At 48.9% G+C, this 21359-nt stretch overlaps 1 protein-coding gene across 2 annotated transcripts in view; it reads left to right on the forward strand.

The window, feature by feature from the left end:
* Positions 1–21359, forward strand: part of CYFIP2 (cytoplasmic FMR1 interacting protein 2) — a 43537-nt gene continuing 22178 nt past the window's right edge. The window contains exons 1-22 of one of the 2 annotated variants that reach the window (XM_066329244.1): positions 1–178; positions 2157–2246; positions 2329–2406; positions 3883–3984; positions 4630–4811; positions 5140–5236; positions 5862–5990; positions 6965–7069; positions 9916–10007; positions 12826–12943; positions 13865–13984; positions 14303–14428; positions 15288–15454; positions 15689–15836; positions 16172–16325; positions 16836–16992; positions 17749–17845; positions 18405–18481; positions 19343–19451; positions 19758–19877; positions 20524–20723; positions 21198–21285. In XM_066329244.1, the coding sequence (XP_066185341.1) occupies positions 62–178; positions 2157–2246; positions 2329–2406; positions 3883–3984; positions 4630–4811; positions 5140–5236; positions 5862–5990; positions 6965–7069; positions 9916–10007; positions 12826–12943; positions 13865–13984; positions 14303–14428; positions 15288–15454; positions 15689–15836; positions 16172–16325; positions 16836–16992; positions 17749–17845; positions 18405–18481; positions 19343–19451; positions 19758–19877; positions 20524–20723; positions 21198–21285 (2673 nt within the window). In that variant the 5' untranslated portion in view covers positions 1–61. The remainder of the gene's footprint in view (positions 179–2156; positions 2247–2328; positions 2407–3882; positions 3985–4629; positions 4812–5139; positions 5237–5861; positions 5991–6964; positions 7070–9915; positions 10008–12825; positions 12944–13864; positions 13985–14302; positions 14429–15287; positions 15455–15688; positions 15837–16171; positions 16326–16835; positions 16993–17748; positions 17846–18404; positions 18482–19342; positions 19452–19757; positions 19878–20523; positions 20724–21197; positions 21286–21359) is intronic. The other variant, XM_066329245.1, reaches the window with a different exon arrangement.

Here is a 21359-nt window from a genome sequence, read left to right on the forward strand (position 1 = left end):
TTGTCTGTCTACCACCCTCTCTTTTGCTTTTAATTTAGCAGGGCACTGAACATCCGCAGCCATGACGACTCATGTCACACTCGAGGATGCCTTGTCCAACGTGGACTTGCTGGAGGAGCTGCCCCTGCCAGACCAGCAGCCATGCATCGAACCTCCTCCCTCCTCCATCATGTACCAGGTACTTCAGCTCCCCGAGCCACGGGGCTGGAAGGGTTGTTCCAGTGCTGTGAGAACCAGCCAAAAACATCCAGGGCTCAGTGTGTTGAAGGAAGCCTTCAGGACAGATCTAGCCACAGATCTGTTCCCAAGGACTCTAAAAGGGAGGCACCAGAGATTGGTGAAAGGGACTTTTAAGGCCGAGCGAAAATGAGGACCAGAGTGCCTGAATGGGTAGGAAGCAGGAGATAAGATTTGTGATAACAACAGAAAGTTCTCAGCCGTGTTTATTTGTGCACATATTTCTGTGCTTCCCCTTTCATGACCGTGCGTGCATCGAACTGAGCGGGGCAGGCTCAAAGTCCTGCCTGACTTTGGCTGGCCTGTGCCTCCAGCACAGCTGGAGCTGCTGGCATGCAAGGGAGGGCAGCTGCTAGAACCACTTCTCTGCCCTGAACAACTCAGATTTAGCTGCAGCTGCAGTGACCAAGCAGAGCTTGGCAGGTGCCCAGGGCACGGCTCCTGCTTTTGCTTCCACAGTGGGATGCCTTGGCTGCTTGGCCACCACACCCTGCCCTATAGCACACACCCAGGGTTAAATATAATAGGGGGTTCCTTTCTCCATCCTGCCACTCCTGAGCTGCTGGCTCACCCCTGGCAGTGTATAAATACACCAGCACTGTGATTGTTGTGCCTCGTACACGGGGCTCTGGAATTGCAGGATCACTTTCAGCAGGTCAGACCCCAAGCTTATGCCAGAGCCTTGGTATCTCTGTGGGTTATCAGACCCAAAGGTCATTCTGGGCTGTTCAAATTTCAGCTCTCCCTGAAAAATCTTGATGTAATTATTTGCTTATCTCTTCTTTCAATAAATTTTTAGCCGTTGCTGGCTTGTGTCTCAGGAGGGGCTCAGGGTGCAGCCTTATGGCACAGCCTCCTTTCAGGGCCATGAGTGTGTGGGGCTCATGGCTCATGTGGGCTCATGGCCCACACAGCTGGGCCCAAAAACCTCCTCTAAGCTGAATGTGGAGATGCTGGCCAAGCCTGTTTCCTCGTCATACTCAGTGTGTGTGTAGCCCTCTCCCCTGCTAGCCAGAGAAGCACGTGCAGTCTCAGCTTTTGTTGTCACATTGGTCTCATGTGCTGTCCTGGAGGCACTAAGAGGAGTAGCCCTGTGGCCACAGGTCTGTGCTCCCAGCTTTCCTACTCAGGAAGTCAGTTATTGAGGTGAGTGTGGTCACTACAGTGCTGCTGTCATCACAGGGAGCAGCTCTGGGTGCTTAGGACCTCTGTCTGCCCTGCAGCTGATACCATCAGCCAGCCTTGGCAGAGGAAATTACCAAGCACGGAGCGTGTGGAGGGCATTTCAGAGAGCCTCTGCAATTGCCTCTGCAATTTCTTGCTCCCCTGTCCCAACCCAAAACTCTATCACAGCGTCCAGAACAAATATTTGTCCCAACATCTGTTTGTGCTTGCAAGAGCAACAGTAGCAGTGATAATAGCACCTGGATGAGGACTGACTTTCATATTTATGTTTCCCAGACAGCTCATTCCCTGCCCTTTCTCTGTGTTTATCCCTTCCTCTTCCTGCTGACAGGATGTGGTCTTCCCCTAGCAGCCAGGGCACAAACAGAAGTTAATAAGGCCATATCTGTCTTTGAGTTACCAAGCTAAAATCCTTAGAATAAGTGCTGTAGCTTTTCTCTCTGGTGTGGCTGCAGTAAAGTTGGGCTTGGTTTTACAAGGATTTCTCAGTCTTGACTGTCATATTTCCACACATATTCCCTGCAGGATGACCATGTGTGATTCCAGAGCATCTCAGAGCGTGTTTGTGTATGAGACCGCTTCAGACCCAGAGCTGCAGCCTCTCAAATAGCTCATAAGCTCCTCCCATGCCCCAGGAGCCCTGCTAATTCTGCTTTTTGCCAACACATTCCATGTTAGGCTGTACCAGGTGAGAGCTGTGTGTTTTAATCCCCATCTCTCCGTTTTGCCCACAGGCTAATTTTGACACAAACTTTGAGGACAGGAACGCCTTTGTGACGGGCATTGCCAGGTACATCGAGCAGGCCACGGTGCACTCCAGCATGGTGAGTCCCCTGGCACTGTCCCCAAGGTGCTGCTGAGCCCCCAGTGCCTGCCCTGTGGCACTCACAGCCCTCTGTCTTTCAGAATGAGATGCTGGAAGAAGGCCACGAGTACGCCGTGATGCTGTACACATGGAGGAGCTGCTCCCGAGCCATCCCTCAGGTAGTCAAACCCTTCCCAGGCAGGGCTACTCCCAGAGCACCTCTCTGGTTTTGTCTTGAGGGTGGGTTAGTTTGGAGTGGAGACAGGAGAACAGAAAAAGCAAAGCAAATTAAAGCAGATGATGCTGAGACCCAGCCATGAGGAGATTGTTGATTGAGTACTTTATATGTGCTGCTGTGCTGCTATTGGCTCTCCACAGCAGAAGGCTGTGACCAAGCTGATGGCAAGACAACACTAGAAATCATCTGGTTTAGTGTCCTCCCTGTGACATTTGTGCCTCTCTGAGCAGCTTGTGAGGTCCCTGTCCTTTCCCCCTGTGCTCCCCTCAGGGCTGTGTGTGATGGAGGAGCAGAGAATGCCACAGCAGAGGGTTCAGTTACAGATTGATCAGGTTTGATCTTGCAGTGAGCCCTGTGCTTTGCCATGGGGCACATGGATGTGGCTGGGGGGGTTCTGTGCTCAGCCCCCCGATCTCCCTGCTGGCTCAGGTGCAGCTCCAGAGACTGTGGCTTCACAGGTGAGGGACAGATCCTGCACCTGAATGTGCACCACTCCTCCCTACCCCGACTGCATCCCCATGGCCACTGATGCGTGGTGGGGTTCTCAGGGCTGTCCTGGGCAAGGCCAGGAGCTGGACTTTGGTGACCTGTGTGAGTCCCTTCCAGCTCAGAGTATTCTGTGATTCTGTGGTACTGCCTGAGTGCAGTGTGGAACACCAAGGGGACATTAGATTGCCCACTGCTCCTTTGGCATCATCCCCCATGTCAGGCTGGCTGACGTGTCCCCCCATGCCCTGAGAATCAGCTGCTGGGTTACTGAATGTGCACCAGAGCTGTCAGCCCCATCACAGCCTTCTGGGAGCAGCAGCTGCAAACAGAACCAGAGGAGGACAGCAGGATGCCCTGGGCAGCTGGTGTTTTCCCTGTAAGTTTGAAGATGACTCCAAGTAACTGTTTTGGAAGCGAGATGGATGACAACTGAGTAAGCCTTTAAATTTAGCTTCCCAGGAGTCCGGCTGCAGTTCATTACTGTCAGCCACAGACAAGCCCAGGATTTTTAATGGATCCTCAACAGAACCAGAATAATCCCAGTGAGGCTCTAGCAGAGCTGTAACCTGGTGCCTTGTGTGTCTTGCAACACAAATCTCAGATGACTTCGTGCTACAACAATCCCACATTATACAGCAAGTCCAGACTGCATATTGCTTGTGTTCTAGGCCAGACAAATGCATTAGGAGACTTTTATCCCCCAGAGTCAGGATTGTGCCTTTTTAGAATGCATGGAGAGAATTTCAGATCTGAAATATCCCCTTTTTGCTTTCACCTGTTGTATTGAGAACCAGCTCCTTCTCAGGTCCCTCTGTTGTCCTTGGGTGGGGACAGGACTCCCTGTGAAACAAGGACAAGATGGTGCCACAGTGACCCACAGCTGGCTTAGAAGCTGATGCTGACGTGGATGATTTTCTTTGCGATGCAGGTGAAATGTAATGAACAGCCAAACCGAGTGGAGATTTATGAGAAAACAGTGGAAGTCCTAGAGCCAGAAGTCACCAAGCTTATGAAGTTCATGTATTTTCAGGTAAGTGGTAAAGGAGAGAGGCAAAAATGATCTATTTACTTTAGTGTTAACATCCTAAGCAAGGATCCTGTGCTATCCTTGCCTGTCAGGAGGTCTCCTCCACCTGAGCTGAAACCTAGGACCTATATGAAGGAAAATCTATGTGTCCTTTGCTCACCCCCAAAATCTTCTACACAGGTTAAGGAAGAGCACATCTCAGCCCTTCAGGTTCATGGAGCTAAGGAGCTAAGGGTGTCACAGGCTCCTGTTTTTGGGGGATGTTGGCTGATGTGAAGAGCTGTTTTTCCCTTGCCATGTGGCAGTCACAGAGCTGCTGTGGGCTCCCCATCACCACCTGCATTATAACTGATTGCAGCTGAGTTTCACAATCATCTTTAGGTTTTATATCCTGTGAGGTCTCTGCATCCCACTTTAAAAATGCAGCCTTGATTTTGCAGAACCCCCCACACTTGGGGTAGGTGCGGCTGCAGTGTTTTCTCCCCTCAAGCACCGAGCACGTTTATCAGCAGTGATTTATCACAATGCTTCATTGCATGGGAACAGCAGAGAGGAACTTGGAGCCTCCATCCCCAGCCAGAAGATGTTTTTTTTAAGGGTGGTGGGTGGAGGGGTTGCCACGGTGGTGCCTGACGCTGTGCCCCGCAGCGCAAGGCCATCGAGCGGTTCTGCAGCGAGGTGAAGCGCCTGTGCCACGCTGAGAGGAGGAAGGACTTTGTGTCTGAGGCCTATCTCCTCACTCTGGGCAAGTTCATCAACATGTTCGCTGTCCTGGATGAGCTGAAGAACATGAAGTGCAGCGTGAAAAACGATCATTCTGCTTACAAAAGGTGAGAGGGGAGGAAGGAGGTGGTGGGAGTGGGGACAGGACTGTGCCTGGTCTGCAAGGGAGCTCCTGGTGTGACCAGCACTGAGGGCAGGAGGACTGGGCTGTCCTCCAGGGCTGGAGATGGGGATTCTGTGCTGTCCCAGGCTCTCTTTGTGAATTTAGGCAAATCTTTGAGCCCTGTTGCTTTTCAGTTCCCTCTTGGTGAATAGAGCCATGGTGCAGGGGGGTCTGAGGCTGCAGTGTTGCTGCATGTCAGGTGGAGAAGGTGGGTGGTGACAGTCTCACGCTGGCTGAGTGACCCTTGGTGATGCTGGATTTGTCCCTTGCAGAGCTGCCCAGTTCCTGAGGAAGATGGCAGACCCCCAGTCCATCCAGGAGTCCCAGAACCTGTCCATGTTCCTGGCAAACCACAACCGCATCACTCAGGCACGTCTCTTTTCTCTGGGCCACTGAACCCTTCATGAGCAGGGAGCAGCAGTGATCTTGCTGAGGCTGACAGCACTTCAGACCAGGCTGTGGCTGGAGCTGTTGGGTCTTTGCCACTGACTCTGGTGGTCTTTTGGTCAGGCTGTGTAATTCTAGCAATGTCTCTTCATGTGTCATCCTGGGTGGCTTTGAAGGCCTCTATGTCAAGACAAAGATGAAGGTCTAAAAGATATAAGCTTTGGGAGGTGAAGGTTCTGCCAGAATTCCTGACTGAAGCTCAGCCCCCATGGCCCTCCAGACTTCACAGGCTCCTTTGGGTCTGCTAACTAGTTAAAATATTACACAGAGACAAGAGTCAGATAGTTTACTCAGTCACCCTTATTTATATCTCATTGTCTGATATTTGGGTGTTGTGATCAGTCTAAAGAAGAGTTGTCCTGCAGAGGAAGGTTTGTCTTTCCAGGTGGTGCCATGAGTTCAGTCTTCTGCTGGTAAACTTAAGTAAAGCACACAAATGAGGTTTGAAGGAAACTCTTATTCTACTCTTAATCCTTCAAATGTTTCCCCCCCTGGTTTCTGCTGCTCCTCAGCCTATGTGGATAATGTGGCTTCTGTTGTGTTTCAGTGTCTGCACCAACAGCTGGAGGTTATCCCTGGCTACGAGGAGTTGCTGGCTGATATTGTCAACATTTGTGTGGATTACTATGAAAACAAGATGTATCTCACCCCCAGTGAGAAGCACATGCTCTTAAAGGTAAAGTTGGGCCATGCTTGTGGGGCTGGGTGCTTGCACACTTTCACTGTTCTTTAACTAAAATGAAATTCACTCCTAGGACAACATCTCTCTTCAATTTCTTGATTTTTTGCCCCTTTGGGCTGACATGCATCACTTCTCTGCAGAGACAGAGCAGAGCTCACACAGGTTGTTGTGAGGGCTCTGCCTGCCTGGTACAAGCACATGGTGGGTGAGAGCACTGTTGGGTGCCCTACATCCCCCAAGGCTGGAAGGGATTTTTCTGTTGTGCGTGGAAGTGCAGAATCGTGGGCTTGACCTGTGTAACTGCAGAGGATATTGTAAAATAACCACCAACTTTGTAACCCAGAATTTTCTTCTTGATGCCCATTCCCAGCAATAATTCCCTGCAGAAGGCAGATGTTCCCAGGTTTGTTTTTCTGGCTGTAAAGAGTCCTCAAGATAAACATGCCAAAGTATGTCTTTGTTTGGTATTTGTCCTTGCAGTCAGTCAGTTATAGGTAATCATTGTAGTCACTATTGTTACCATAAAAACTTCATTATAATGGTGTGAGTCAGCTCAGGTTCTCTGAAGGGTAATGTGGGGAATTTGACTCTCTGTAATGATTTGTACTGAATTAATGGGGTGGGAGGAAATCAATCTAGGAGGATATTTTAAATCCTTCTCCAGGAGTAAACTTTTGCCTTTGGGTGGAGAAAGCTTTTGGATTGTTGCTATGTGGAGAGAGGAGGAGCAAATAACCAAGGGAAGCATCCTGTGTTTTTGCACAAACAACAGAAGCAATCCATCGTGTGTTCTCTGCCTACCATGTCCATCCTGGCAGATGCAGGCACATTTTAAACATTTCCTCCTGAGAATCAGGTGGCAACAGGAACATGAAATGGTCTTTCCTCATGCTGAGTGATGGAGAACTGTCTTTGACTTGTGCTGCTGATTTCATGCTGACAAAATCTCGCCTTTCCATCTTCTCCAGGTGATGGGGTTTGGCCTGTATCTCATGGATGGGAATGTCAGCAACATTTACAAGTTGGATGCCAAGAAGAGAATCAACCTTAGCAAAATAGACAAATTCTTCAAGGTCAGTGACCTGTCTGTGTGAGGCTGGTGTTTATTGCAGAGCCATGGATTAGCAGCCTGTACCCACTGCACGTGCTGCTAGCAAAAAGCAAACCACAGGAATCATTTACACATCCAAAAAACCCAAAGGCTGAGAAACTATCAAGGCCAAAGGCTGGGGAATGGAATTGCTGTGACCAGGCCCTGGCACAGAGCTGCAGCAGGGGTGAGGTGAGCAGTGCTGGCCCTCAGTGCCTGCAGATGTGGAGCAATGCTGGGGCTGGCTCTGCTCCCATGGCTCTGGAGCTGCAGCTCTGGCTGCTTCCTGCCAAGGGGCAGAGGATGGAGAGGCTCTTTCATGGATGAGGGAAGAATGTACCTGACTGACATGGCTTCTCTCTCCTTGCACATTCCTGAGGCAGCTTTGCAGTCTCTGTGGTTTCAGACTGCCAGCAAACCTAGCTGGTTTGCTGAGGTCACTGTGGGTGATGGTTCTGCTTCTCTTTCCTTCTGCAAGCTGAGGGACAGAGGACACAGCTGGTGAGCCAGTGTGTGATCTGGCAGTTTTATTTCATGTATAAACTGTGCTCCCTGTAGCACAGAGAAAGCTTTTGAGGGAGTTTGTGTCAACTGGGACTTGGAGGTGTTCAGTGAGATCCTCAAGGGTCACTCAGTGGTTTGATGAACTGTTTGTCTGAGATGTGGGTTTTGGGGAAACCATGAAACCTGGCTGTTCCCAGTGGCAGGGTGGGCAGCAGCCACACCTCTCTCTGCTGGAGCACATCTGGCCATGGTCTGATCCACAGCTGGAGGCCAGGCTGCACTGCCCTGGGACCACTCAGCACAGGAAAGGTTTGGGATAGCCCTGCTGGTAGAGAGGAGGGCTGAGAGCCCACACAGCACCTCAGGGAAGGTGGTGCCTCCTTTCCACTGCTTCTGGGCACAGCCTGGGACTGGGAGGCATTTAGGGTTTGCAGCAGGCAGCTGTAGGAGGCATGGTGGGATCTAGCAAAAGACAAATGAGTTGGTGGCAAAGAGCAGGAGGACAGCAGAAGAATTTCCCAGATGGAGCAATTAGTTTTCTTTGAGACCTACTGATCTTGAGAAGTCTTTCCTGAGTCCTTTATTAATCTTTCCATAGATGGAAAGATTAGTTTCTGTTACCAACACTTGCTCCAGATCAGGGAAAATGAGAAGGTGGTGATTTGTGGGAGGGCACAGAGAACTCCTTCCCCTCACTCTTCCAGCACAGTGGATTCTCCTTGGCACCTCACCCAGAGGTGGGGTGAGGAGCCTGCATGAAGACATGGGTTGTGGTGTTGGATAGAGGATGTCTCCCTGCTTATTGCCCTGAGGTTCAGTTTGTGGGTGATGTGCTGGGTGTGTGCAGGGCAGGGAATGGGTGAGCCCAGGTTTGATGGGAGGTTGATGTGCTGCATCCTCCTCTGAGCGAGTGGGAACCTTTTTACCCCCAGTTTGCACCATTTCCTGGTGACAGCCCCAAGAGCAGGGGCCACAGACACCATAACCCTATGGACAGGGCAATGGTGAAATGTTCAGAAACCCTCCTGTCACTGGGGAGACTGCTCTGCAAAGGTGATTTATCATGTCATTCTTTAGACTGTTCTGGGTTTTCCCTGATTCAGCTTTGCTAATTCAACTAAATCTCTAAATGAAACCTTCAGTGTAACCTGTAGAGTTTGGTCATCTCGGTGCATTCAGACAGATTTGCTGGTCATTGCAAAGTGCTGTGGACCATCAGAGAATGAGGTAAAATACCTTCCATTGCATGGAGTAACTTTCTCCTTTCCAGCTTGATTTCCATTTGCACTTCTCCAGCATCTGCTGTGGCCTCACCTAATCAGTTAAGTACCTCTCCAAACTATCAGATCTCAATAAGGAAAGACCAACTACTCCTTCACTACATCTGCTTATTGCCTTCTGATTAAATTTCTAGTGGATTGCCCGGGAATTTGAGTAGTGAAAATGAACTACCCCTTCATTAAAAACCTCTTATGGAAGTGCCAGTGGGAGTGCCTGATGACAGCATTACACATCCTGTGCACAACTCAGCCTGAGAAGTGTGTGGTAATAGGACAGGGAATTTGCCCCCATCTTCCCTGAATTTTGGGGCAAGGCTTTTGTAGCTGGGTGAAGTTGAAGCTTCATATTTTATTGATGAGATGTCAGTAGCCCTTGGTTGGATTTTGTTTGCAGGTGGAAGGAAATTTAGTGAAGGAGGGACCTGTCTGAGCTTGAGATATCTTCAGAGCATGTGGAAGTTATTTCCCATCCAAAACTTTCTGAGATGTAAAGGGCAAGCAGAGCCATGTTACGTTGCCTGTGTCTTTCTCTTTATGGAGAAGTTTTAAGACACATCACAAGCAACCACAGTGCTGAGTCCCTGGGGAAAGTTGACACCTTCCTGGGTGTCCAAAATAGCAATATGCTGGCTTTTCATCCCTCTGTTCTCTTGGAAGATTAGGCTGGGAGACAATAAGGCCTGCTCAGGACCACACTTCTCTCTTTTTGTTGTAAAAGGAGCTTTTCCTCTGGCTGGTTACAGCACTGAGCTGTTCTGTGCATAACCAGGTAGCAGTGAGCCCAGGGCTCCAGAGCTCTCACAGGGGGTGATTTCCTGGGGCAGAAAGGAGGATCATTCTCAGTCATTTCCTAGGTGTGAAATGACCCTGGCTCCAGGTTTGCACTTTGCTTCAAACATCCTGACACTTTCCAAAGCTTCAGAGGTGCAGCATTTCTCTTTGGAGTCCCTTGTGTTGTGCTGGGGCCAGGCTCTCTCTCTCTCTTTCTCTCTCCTACTCTCCTTCTCTCTGCCATGTTTCAACCATCTTTTGTTTTCTTTTCCAGCAGCTGCAGGTGGTTCCTTTATTCGGCGATATGCAGATAGAACTGGCCAGATACATTAAGACCAGTGCTCACTATGAGGAGAACAAATCCAAGTGAGTGCCTGCCATAATGTCTCTTGGCTTCTGTGTGTGTCCTGAGGGCCGTGGGGGCTGCAGCCCCGCGGGTGTGTGAGGTCTGTGCACACGTGTGTGTGTGTGTCTCTGTGAGGTGTGAGTGCTCTGTGCCAGCTCTGTGTGTCCCTGCATGGGGAGATGTCCTCGCCCTGGGGTGCAGCCAGCTCCCTGTCACCATCCCCTGGGAGCAGGCAGGGCTGGGAGGGGGCTGCCAGCGAGGCAGGAGGAAGGAAGGAAGGGTGGCTGGTGCATGGATTTGGGGCAGCGCCGAGTGCTTGCGAGCTGTGTGAGTGTGAGCAGCGTGTCCCTGCTCTGGGGAGATTTTAATCCACAGTTTGCACCCCCCAGGACAAAATCCTCCAGAGCATGAACACAGCAGTGGATCTCTGCAGTAGCCAGGGTGTCTCCTCTAGCTCAGGCAGGGTTTGTGAAGAAGGACAGCAGCAATGAGGATTAACTCTGGAAGTTAATGAACTGGAGAAGATTGGATGTGGCACTAAGGACTGGATGTGGCACTAAGGACTGGATGTGGCACTCAGTGCTCTGGTTTAGTTGGCAAGGTGGTGATCAGTCAAAGGTTGGACTTGATGGTCTTAGGGGTCTTTTCCAGCCTTAATGATTCTGTGATTCTGAATATTGTGAGATAAGAGCAGGAGTGGAGAGCTCAGGAGCAGCCTGGGCTCACGGGCAATTTGCTGCTGCCATCAGATGAATCCACAGACGTTGTTTCAGTCACAGCAGGCACCTGAGAGCTCCCATTTGTGTTTGTAGCTTTGCATCACACTCAGTGATTGCCAGAAGAATCGTGGTTAGGTTTGGATATCCTTGGAATGAGGTTTACAACCACACATGAGCAAAGCCTGTCTGGGCTGTGGCTGGCGGTCGTGGCTGGTGGGTGGCAGCCAGGCTTTCACCAGGCAGTGGCCTTCACCTGTGGGACTGTATTGTGTGGAAATCAGCTTTCTCTGGTGGCTGTGAGGAGCAGCCAGGCCAGGCTGTGTCTTCAGCAGGACAGGAACTAACCTGCAGTGTCATGGCTTCTGTTTGCTTGTCCCCTTCCAGCCCAGAGGGTCTGGCTTCTCTGCCTGCCAGGAGCAGCCCTCCTCCCCTGTCCTCCCAAAAACTGGTTGAAAAGTGCCCATTAATTGCTCAGGAGAGGTTTGAAAACAACGTGGCAAAACTCCTGAGCAAAAAGTTTTCAATTAAAATTGGGGAAAGAAAAAAAAGAGAGAAAAAATGATTCTTTGTAATGTGAATTTAAAGAATACTTTTGAAAACTCTTTTTAAAAGAGAAAAAAACTTCTGAAGGTTTGCACCTTTTAATCCCAAATCATTCAGAAAGCACATTTCAACAAAAACATGTGTTGGCAGCATTCCTCATTTTCTCATCTCAAAAGCAAGGTAGCTCATGGGCTGTTTTACCTGTGCACAATTTTAATGTGTGTCTTTGAAATCTGTCTCACCAGGTCTGTGTGCCGTACCGTACTAACCAATGTTTCTTCCTCACTCACTTTGCCTCCCCAGCAAATTGCATGGGACTCCCAACTCTAACTGCTGAGGTGCTTCCATGTAATCCCCATTTCTTACTAATACTGTTTTTGTCACTTTCTCTCCCTCCCTGTCTCCGTGCAAGTGGAATTAATTGGTGTTTTTCCCGCATGGCGCTTTGTCTCTGCACTGTGGAGTAGGTTGTGTGTGGCAGGGAGGGCTGGGGCAGCCCTGGCCAGTCCTGCCCATTGTCCACTGGGGAGCACGTGGAAACGGGTAAGAGCCAAACGGGGGCTGGGGGAGGATGGATTTCACAAGGGAGGACGTGGCCCAACATTTCCAGCACCTTCTACCACCACAAATACTGGCAACAAGGGCAACAATTGTAGAGGTATGTTATATCCATAATTAGGGGCAGGCTCGTCACCTTTCTTTTGTATGGCCAGTCTGAATTGGAGAACAGGACTATCATAAGATGGACAATCATTTAGGGGAAAAAAAAAGTATAATCTGAACCTCTACATGGTGATGACAGAGTAAGACAGGAGAATCTCGCTGATACACATTTGGTTGCACAAAACATTTTGGTGGAGCCGTTCTGGTTCTATATCTGGGGCTAATACATTACAGGGAGAAAGGAGATATTAAATTAAATAGACCTGGTTTGTCCTATTCCTTCATACAACTGTGCCTTTGGAAGGGGAGTGCTGCCTTTTTTTAGGATGACAATACACTGTTACATGGTACATGTGGCTCAATGCAAATGAAAATCTGGTTCAGGTTAATCATATTCTGCTCATAATTTATACCCAGGGTTGTTCACTGAGCTGATGGCATGAGCCAGAACCAAAACCAATGGGAGGACTAGTTCTTTGCAGAGTTTTTCTTTGCAGGAGAAGGCAGCACAACCCAGACCTGGAGGGAGGACCTCTAAGGGGAGGATTATCCTTAGGTTTAGCAGAAAGGATGCAAACAATGCAGGTCTTTGAAGTTCATCCTTCCCTGAAAGCTTGTCCCATGCTGGCCTGGGAAATTGCCATCTCTGCCCTTGGGGTAGGTGAGCCCACATGGAGAGCAGCCTTCAGGGTGGATGGAGCAGACACATTCAGGCTGAAAGGTGAGACAAATGTCCCCACCACGCTGTCTGAGGCCACCTCTGGAAGACCCCCCACACCAGAGATGTCACACAGGCTGACATTGCCATGAGGGTGGCACGCCTGGAGCACGCTGAAGCCAAGAGAGCAGCTGTCCCTGGGGTGTCTGAGTGGAAGCTGTGTCCTGTCCTTGACCCCGTTGCTCTTTTGCCCAGGTGGACGTGCACCCAGAGCAGCATCAGTCCCCAGTACAACATCTGTGAGCAGATGGTGCAGATCCGAGACGACCACATCCGCTTCATCTCGGAGCTGGCGCGCTACAGCAACAGCGAGGTGGGCACAGCTGCACCCTGAGCCAGGCCCCTGGGGTGGGCACCCTGGGGCAGGACACTGCCAGGAGCATTGTCTGTCACAGCTGTACAGCGAGGAGGGATGGAGGGCATGGGAGGAACAAACCGCTCTTGATGCAATGCAATAAAAAAGCAAGTTGCAAAAGGCTCCTGCAGGTACAAAATCGTGTGCACCAGGAGATCTACAGCAACAGCTTCTGCTTCTCCACCACAGCTTTGTTAAAATAAGCTGGCAACTTAAAATACTAAAAATTTTAAATTTTTTTAATACTAAAATTTAATGTATTTTTAATACTAAAAATACTTGGCAACTAAATGTTTATAGTCAGGCAAATGTCAGAGCACCAGTGACTTGCAAATGGGGCTTTTCAATTACACAGGCCTATCGGTCAGGGCTTTGAGGAAAGTTCAGGGAGGCATCTCTGTTCTTTTCATTCCTGAATGCCAGGGCCCTCTCTGATGCCATTGGGACTGTTTTTTGCACATGTGTGATCCTCATTCATCAGTGTCAGTTTAACAAATCGTGGCATTCTCAGGAGCTTCTTTTGTGGTATTTGTAAGAGCTTATTTGAACTTTAATCAGTAAAGGATTCTCAAGGATGTCAGTAGTATTAGACTATCCAAAAGGAGTGGGAAAGTGGAATAAAAACAGTCAGTTATTTGCTCTGAGGTGACAGGTCAGGCTCATTTTTTTTTTTTTTTGTAGGGAATAATTTGACTGCCTGTATAAAAAGAGCCTTGCCAAGGTCCCTTTTTCTGAGGGATAATACATGCTTTCCTCAATTCTGGTTTGGTCATAAGGTCAGGAATTCATTTCAAGTGGGATTTGGGAGAGAAGTCTGTTGACTGAAGCCCCTGCAGCATGTTGCTGATTGTAGCCCTGACATGGTGTGGTGTCTTCCAGGTGGTCACTGGCTCAGGCCTGGACAGCCAGAAGTCAGATGAGGAGTACAGGGAGCTCTTTGATCTGGCTTTACGGGGGCTGCAGCTGCTGTCCAAGTGGAGTGCCCATGTCATGGAAGTGGTGAGTGCATCACTGACAGCAGTTTGGGATGAGTCTGGGTCTGGGACAACTAAAACTGTAATTCAAACGATGATGGAAATTCTTAATTTGCAAAGTTTTGACCACATCTCAACACAAGTCTGTGGATGTCAAAAGCCTGGTATGACTGGCAGCCTCCCAGATAAAGAAAACCAATTCACTAAGAGATTATGAAGCCAAGAATGTCAAACTGTAGTTATGTCTAGTGAATATTTTTTTTGGCATATGGCTTAATTCAGTCTTTTCTAGCCTGTCTTCTTCCTCATTGCAATGTTGACATGGTCTCTTTCCATCTTCTAGTACTCTTGGAAGCTGGTTCATCCCACAGATAAATTCTGTAACAAGGATTGCCCAGGAACAGCTGAAGAGTATGAGAGGGCCACCCGGTACAACTACACCAGTGAGGAGAAGTTTGCCTTTGTGGAAGTAGGTGCCACTTGCACAGGAGTCAGAGCCAGTCCATGCTGGCTGCCTGTCCATGTTCCTCAGGCCAGGGAAAGAGAATGGAAAGGTGTTCTCACCATACTCTGCCAGTTCCTCATCCCTGTGACCCATGTTAAGGGATTAAGGGTTCCCACATCCCTTAATTTGCTTTAAATTTAAATTTTAAATTTTAAATTTAAATTGCTCCTTCAGATTGCTCCTGGCCAGCATTGGGTCTGTCATGGAGCAAGCTAACATTGGCTCTATTGGACATCAGGGAAAGTCACTCCTGCAGCCTCCTGCTTCCAAAATGCTGCCACACAAACAGAACAGGGGGTTTGCAGAGCACTGTGATCTGGAGCAGGAGCTGTGCAAACACAAGAGACGCTTGGCCGGTCCCCAGGACACATCAGCTCTCAGCCTGGCTGTCTGTCAGCAGTGGGAACACTCCTCTGAGCCAGGCTCTGGGAGGCCCTCACCTTCCTCCTGCCTTACACAGCCCAGGGTGGTTTGGGTGCTGCCCTATGGGTCCCTCCACTGTGCTCTTGGGCAGGGAAGGCTGTGCCCTGTGCAGGTGCAGCTCTGTGCAAGCTGGAGCATGTGCAGTTTCCTGGGTTTTTGTGGTATCAGGAGTAGAAACAAGGGACAGGAGCCATTTGCAAGAAACTGATGGTATAAATGCTTTCCTCAGCTTCTTGTGACCTGTAAAGCAGCTAACACCCAAAAATTAGCTGCCTGATTTCCAGGCCTATGTTACTTGAGTAGAATTAATTCAGTCCCGAATTCTCTCAGTGCTGGATTTACAGCCCTCTTCACACAACGGAAGAAAGGCAAATACATCTGGGTTTCACTTTTTCTTCAGGTGATTGCCATGATCAAAGGGCTGCAAGTGCTGATGGGGAGGATGGAGAGTGTCTTCAACCAGGCCATCCGCAACACCATCTACGCAGCCCTGCAGGACTTTGCCCAGGTGACCCTGAGGGAGCCTCTCCGACAGGCTGTCAGGAAGAAGAAGAATGTTCTGATCAGGTCAGTCTGTCCCTGAATGCAGTGCAAACCCCGTGTGTTTATTAGTGTTACACTTGCTGACAGTCCTTGGCCAGCAGCTCCTCCAGAGGTAACTTCTGGGCATCATCCCAGCAATCCCAGCTGTGTGTGACCCCACCTCAGGGACCTTTCCTGTCGTATGTGCACAGCCATAGGTATTTTCATCTTGGAGTGAAATCAGGCTTAAGCACTGCTTTCCCTCTGCCCCCACTCCAGTGTCCTTCAGGCAATTCGGAAGACGATCTGTGACTGGGAGGGAGGTCGAGAGCCTCCAAACGATCCTTGCCTGAGAGGTGAGAAGGATCCCAAAGGTGGATTTGATATTAAAGTCCCACGACGAGCCGTAGGACCATCGAGTACACAGGTATGTGAGGGTCTGTCTCCTGTGTGGGGAATTAATGGTCTTAGAGCCATGTAGGAGTCTCCCACCCTGTGGATTAGTAGCTGTTGTTCTGTTCCACAAAGTCTTCATGCTGTTGTGTGTTAAATGTTGCTCTCATGCCTAATTTGTTGTATAATTCCCAAAGGCTCTTCTTTTAGAAGTTTAATTATCTCTAGCTCTCTATTTCTGATAGTGGCTTATATATGCATAAGGTGGTCACCACCTTGGAGAAGTGTTGCTCCTTTGCTCCCAGAACACCAAGGCTGTGTGTGATGGTGTCTGGAGAGTGGTAACTGTGTGTCACCTTTTTCCCAAAGCTTTACATGGTGCGGACCATGCTGGAGTCCCTCATAGCAGACAAGAGTGGCTCGAAGAAGACTCTGAGGAGCAGCTTGGATGGTCCAATAGTCTTGGCCATTGAGGAGTTCCACAAGCAGTCCTTCTTCTTCACCCACCTTCTCAACATCAGTGGTGAGGTTATGGCAGGGGGAGGCTTGAACCCAGCCCTTGCATGCTCAGAAAGGCAGGGGCAGATCAGCTTTGCTCCTCGTTGACCTATGCAGAAGATATTCCTTGATTTTTCCCAGATGTCCCACTTCTGCCTGCTTCAGGCATGCTTCTGTGTAGTAGTCATTATGTGAACAGGGCTGTCAGCAAGAGCAAATAGCTGCAGGTGGTAGTTTATTTTCTAGGACTGGACTTTCCTTCTGTCCAAACAAACTGAGTCACTGGACACAGAAAAAGCCTTCCAGAATAACTCTGAGCCATTCGAGTGTTCTCCCTGACCCTCTAGAGCAAAAGGGGTGATCCCTTCCTTCTTGCATCACCAAGTGCTCAGGCAGTGTGGACACGGTCTGGGTTTGAAAGCAGAGGCATCCTAGAAAAATGTTCCATACCCAAAAGCAAGGCTGCAGCAGCTGCCTCCTGTGTCATGCCCAGGGGAGTAACGTGGGGGTAACATGTGTCCTCTCTGCATTCCAGAGGCTCTGCAGCAGTGCTGTGACCTGTCCCAGCTCTGGTTCCGGGAGTTCTTCCTGGAGCTGACCATGGGCCGCCGCATCCAGTTCCCCATCGAGATGTCCATGCCCTGGATCCTCACAGACCACATTCTGGAAACCAAAGAACCCTCCATGATGGAGTAAGAGCAGATGGGCTCCGTTGGGCCTGTGCACGTGCTGGGGTTTGGGGTTTTGTTCAGGAAGAAGGATAGGCTGGTGGTGAGCAATCTTTTTGACGTGGGAGGTAAATAGATGTTCCTGGATCAGCTGTCACATGGTGCTGTGTGAACACCTCATTAGCAGACACAGGGGCGACTTCCTGGCACTGGCACTTCTTTATGTGTCGTAAACAGCAGCTGGCAACTGTTGGGATGTGGGCAGGACACGCTGGCACTGTCACCTGCACACAGCACTGAGACAGATGTGTCACCAAAGGGGGTGGGCACGGGCTAAGCCACCTCAACTTTATTTTTTATATGTGGGATAAATGATGAGAGGAATTGCTGTTCTGCGAGCGTAATCATCTTCATAATGTCTTCCTCATTAGGAAAACTTGTGTTTTTGTTGCATGGGCATTGTCAGAGCACTCTCTGAAGTGAGGGCAGGGTGAAAGATTTTTTAAGGGCAGAGAAGAAGCAAGTGTTGGTTGAACAATTCATAATTAACTCACCTCCAGGTTGGTTACAGCTGATTCCTGCAGAACTCAGGGATAGAGGGACTATTTGAGAGGCTGCAGGGAGTGGCAGTGATTGGCATGAAGTCAGAGAAAAGCCTTTTTTTTTTTTTTTTTTTTTGCATCAGGCAGGGCACAGCATGCACTGGCTGCTGATATTTTATGCTTTATGCTGAAAAGCTCCAAAGTTAATTTTATATGTGGTCTGTGTTCTTGCCCTCAGGTATGTGCTGTACCCCTTGGACCTGTACAATGACAGTGCATACTATGCTTTGACCAAGTTCAAAAAGCAGTTCCTGTATGATGAAATTGAAGCTGAAGTAAGTTGTCATCATCTTTATTGTATGGAAAAATACAATACTCAGTGGGGTCGCGCTGCTCTATTTGACCCAGCAGTTCATTATAGGTACCTTTCTCCTGAAAGAAATATCCCATAAGACTGAGAAGTTTTCAGAAAGATCAGCATTTCCAGAGACCCTACAGACTCTCCTGATTAAGGGCTTCAGCTCAGCTGTACCTGTAAGGAGCCATGGAAGGCAAAAGCTGTCAAACACTGGGGACACGGCAGAGTTTGATGAGCAGAGGGTTTGAGACATCAGAGGAAAATGAGAAATTCCCTGAGAGGGAAGGATGATTGAGGGTGGGGGACCAGGACCTGTAAGAACATGCAGAAACTATAAAGAGAGAAATGCAACTACAATTTTCTGCTTACCTTCAGCATTTTGAGAGCTGCAGTGTGGTTTTTTAGGTAGTGTGACCTTTAATACATGTTTGTGTTAAATGAGAGATCTGTGTTGGGTTGTATTGATCTTGCATGCGTAGGAAGGAGCTGTTCTGTGCTGGTGACACCCTCACTAAGTCTTGTTTTTTCTCCCCCAGGTGAATTTGTGCTTTGATCAATTTGTGTACAAGCTGGCAGATCAGATCTTTGCCTATTACAAAGCAATGGCTGGCAGGTAGGAGAGCTTGACTGCTGATGGTGACTGATGATATCACTGCATCCAATTTGCTGTTAACCAAAAGGTTCCCCTCAGGGAGCAGCCACTGCAAGCAGACAAAACATAGATCATCCCTGTTCCCCAGAGCTGGCTGTCCACAGCAGAACGGTGTAGATGGGGAAAATTAATTAAGGAGACACAGTTAAAAGCGAAAAAAAAAAATAATTGGCATCCGAAGTAGCTGTCAGAGTCCAGTTTGTGAGAGCAGCAGAAAGGCAAACTGAGCTTATCACAGGAACGTCCTTGCTTGACTTCTATTTGTGTCTGACCAGGCAGAGGACTGGTCCCATCTCTACAAAACAGGAATATGCACTTGTCCTCACCCTAGTAAAGCAGCAGGATTTGTTCTCCCTTTGGGGAGACAGAACCTTTGCAGCATATCCTCCTTACCAATTTAAAGGACATGCATGAAATCTAGTGAGAGTCTTCTTCTCATGGCCCCAAAGGTGAACCAAGTCTGCCATGTGACTTCTAGTTCTGTCTCTAGGCCACATTTGGCCTTAGAAAAGGAGGACAATCACCATCACCAACCAAATGCTCCCACAGCAGATCTTCAAGGAGGGAGCGCACCAGGGGAACCAGCCAGTACCTGGCACTGATATCTTTCAGCAAAATTTTTAATCTTTTTGAATGTTTTAGCTACAAATGACAAGCAGGGCAGTCCCCAAGATAACAGCCACTGTTCTGTGATTTGGTGTGCAGAGATTTCTTGACATTCAGAGCCAAGATTAAAAGAAGGGCAAAACCAGCTCTGGAAAGAGGCACAGAGAAGCTGATAGAGTCCATTTCTATTTTCCTGACGCTGCTTCCCTTTTTCAGTGTTTTACTGGACAAACGTTTCCGGGCTGAGTGCAAGAATTACGGGGTGATCATTCCGTACCCACCATCCAACCGCTACGAAACACTGCTCAAGCAGAGGCACGTCCAGGTACAGTGCAAGCAGCAGGCTCCAGTGCTCATCACTCCTGGCCTGTTATCCTTTTGGTGGTGGAGGAAATCCTAGTTGAGATTGGCTCTGGACTGAGAAGAGTTGAACCTGTTTGCAACACAAAAATTAGTTGTGCTCCATGTTTCCCTCATTCCTTCTTAAGTAATCTACACTCGGCCAAGGCGTTTGTGCCACCACTTTCATGTTTAAGCAGACTTTGAGGTTTGGTTTTAATTTGTGTGTTGACTAAAAAATAAAACACTTTTTCCCATCAGTACACAGCATGCAAATCTCTTCTTTTGCCAGTTGCTGGGCAGATCAATCGACCTGAACAGGCTCATTACCCAGCGCATCTCTGCAGCCATGTACAAGTCGTTAGACCAGGCCATCAGCCGCTTCGAGAGCGAGGACCTGACATCCATCGTGGTGAGAACTTTTATTGACTCTGAGTATGAGCAGGGAGACAAATACACTGCTGTGGGTGCACAGTCAACTGTCTTCTGTTTTGAGTTCCCCTGCAGCAGGTTTCAACCACTCATGTATCTTCCTTTATGCTGCTGGCTCTTTTACTATTTCTGTTTACGCAGCTTCAATTGCATTATTATCAGACCATTAAGTATCTGTGTAGTCATAAGGTGACAGTCAGCAATTAGACTTTGCAGAGCTCGTGTAAGAGAGTCCTGTAAATTGGAAGAAGGAAATCTTGGCTTTAATTCCCAGCTGGATGAAGGGGGCTGTGACATTGTTCGTGTGTGTACAGGATTTGCTGTCTTTGGTATGTTACAGGAGCATCGGAGTCAAGTAGTGTAAAATTACCAGTTTCCACCTTCGGAGGATTCTGAGGTGAAAGCCAGCCAGTGCTCAGTGGGGAAGAAATTAATTTTGCTTCCTGCAGGTTCACAAAATACTGGACCAGGACCCCCCTGAGTGGAAGTGCAATTGGCCTTGGCCGCTGAGTTAAATTGATGTCTTTAGTTCTGCATGCGTGTGGATAAAAAACCATTCCCCTGGCAATTAAATCAGCTGTATCTGTTGTAATACGTTGCATTTTCTGCTGCTTTATGTGCTGCAGGAGCTGGAGTGGCTCTTGGAAATCAATCGCCTGACTCACAGGCTGCTGTGCAAGCACATGACCCTGGACAGCTTCGATGCCATGTTCCGCGAGGCCAACCACAACGTGTCCGCGCCCTATGGGCGCATCACCCTGCACGTCTTCTGGGAGCTCAACTTCGACTTCCTGCCCAACTACTGCTACAACGGGTCCACCAACAGGTGAGGAGGGAAAGCAAAGCCACCTGGAGACCCTGCTTTGCTTTCCAGGATGGCAAACCTGCCACGTAAAATTGACGTGCCTTGTGGCGAGGTTTGTGCTCCCTGTGGGTGCAGCAGGTACTCTTAAAATGAAGTTGAAGCCCACCGTGTTCCTTAGTTATTGAAAATGTTAGTAACAAATTCAAGCAGCAGTTAGACAGTGATTGAAGTGGCTGAGGGTTGTTTTACTCAGCAGGAGACCTCTGGTAGCTGCTCAGATAGTGCTTTCTTACCTGCCAAAAATGAGACGAAATCTCTCTTTTAGTAGATTTTACACCAACAGCAGATTGCGGCAGGATTTTGCATTCCTGCTAGGGTAGCTGAAGTGATGAATTCTAACTAGCCTGCAGCTGCAGGTAACCCCAGACCATGCCCTGTGTGTGCTGTTAACTAGGCTCTCACCACTTCCCTCCCCATCTCCCGTGCTCGCCGCAGGTTTGTGAGGACAGCAATCCCCTTCACACAGGAGCCCCAGCGGGACAAGCCAGCCAACGTCCAGCCCTATTACCTCTACGGCTCCAAGGTCAGTAAATGAGCCACAACAGCCAGCAGCGGTGGGTGTTGGAAATATTTATTTAGGAAGAGAAAGAAATGCAA

Source organism: Sylvia atricapilla, chromosome 14 (genome assembly GCF_009819655.1).
Source record: "Sylvia atricapilla isolate bSylAtr1 chromosome 14, bSylAtr1.pri, whole genome shotgun sequence".
Lineage (NCBI taxonomy): Eukaryota > Metazoa > Chordata > Aves > Passeriformes > Sylviidae > Sylvia > Sylvia atricapilla.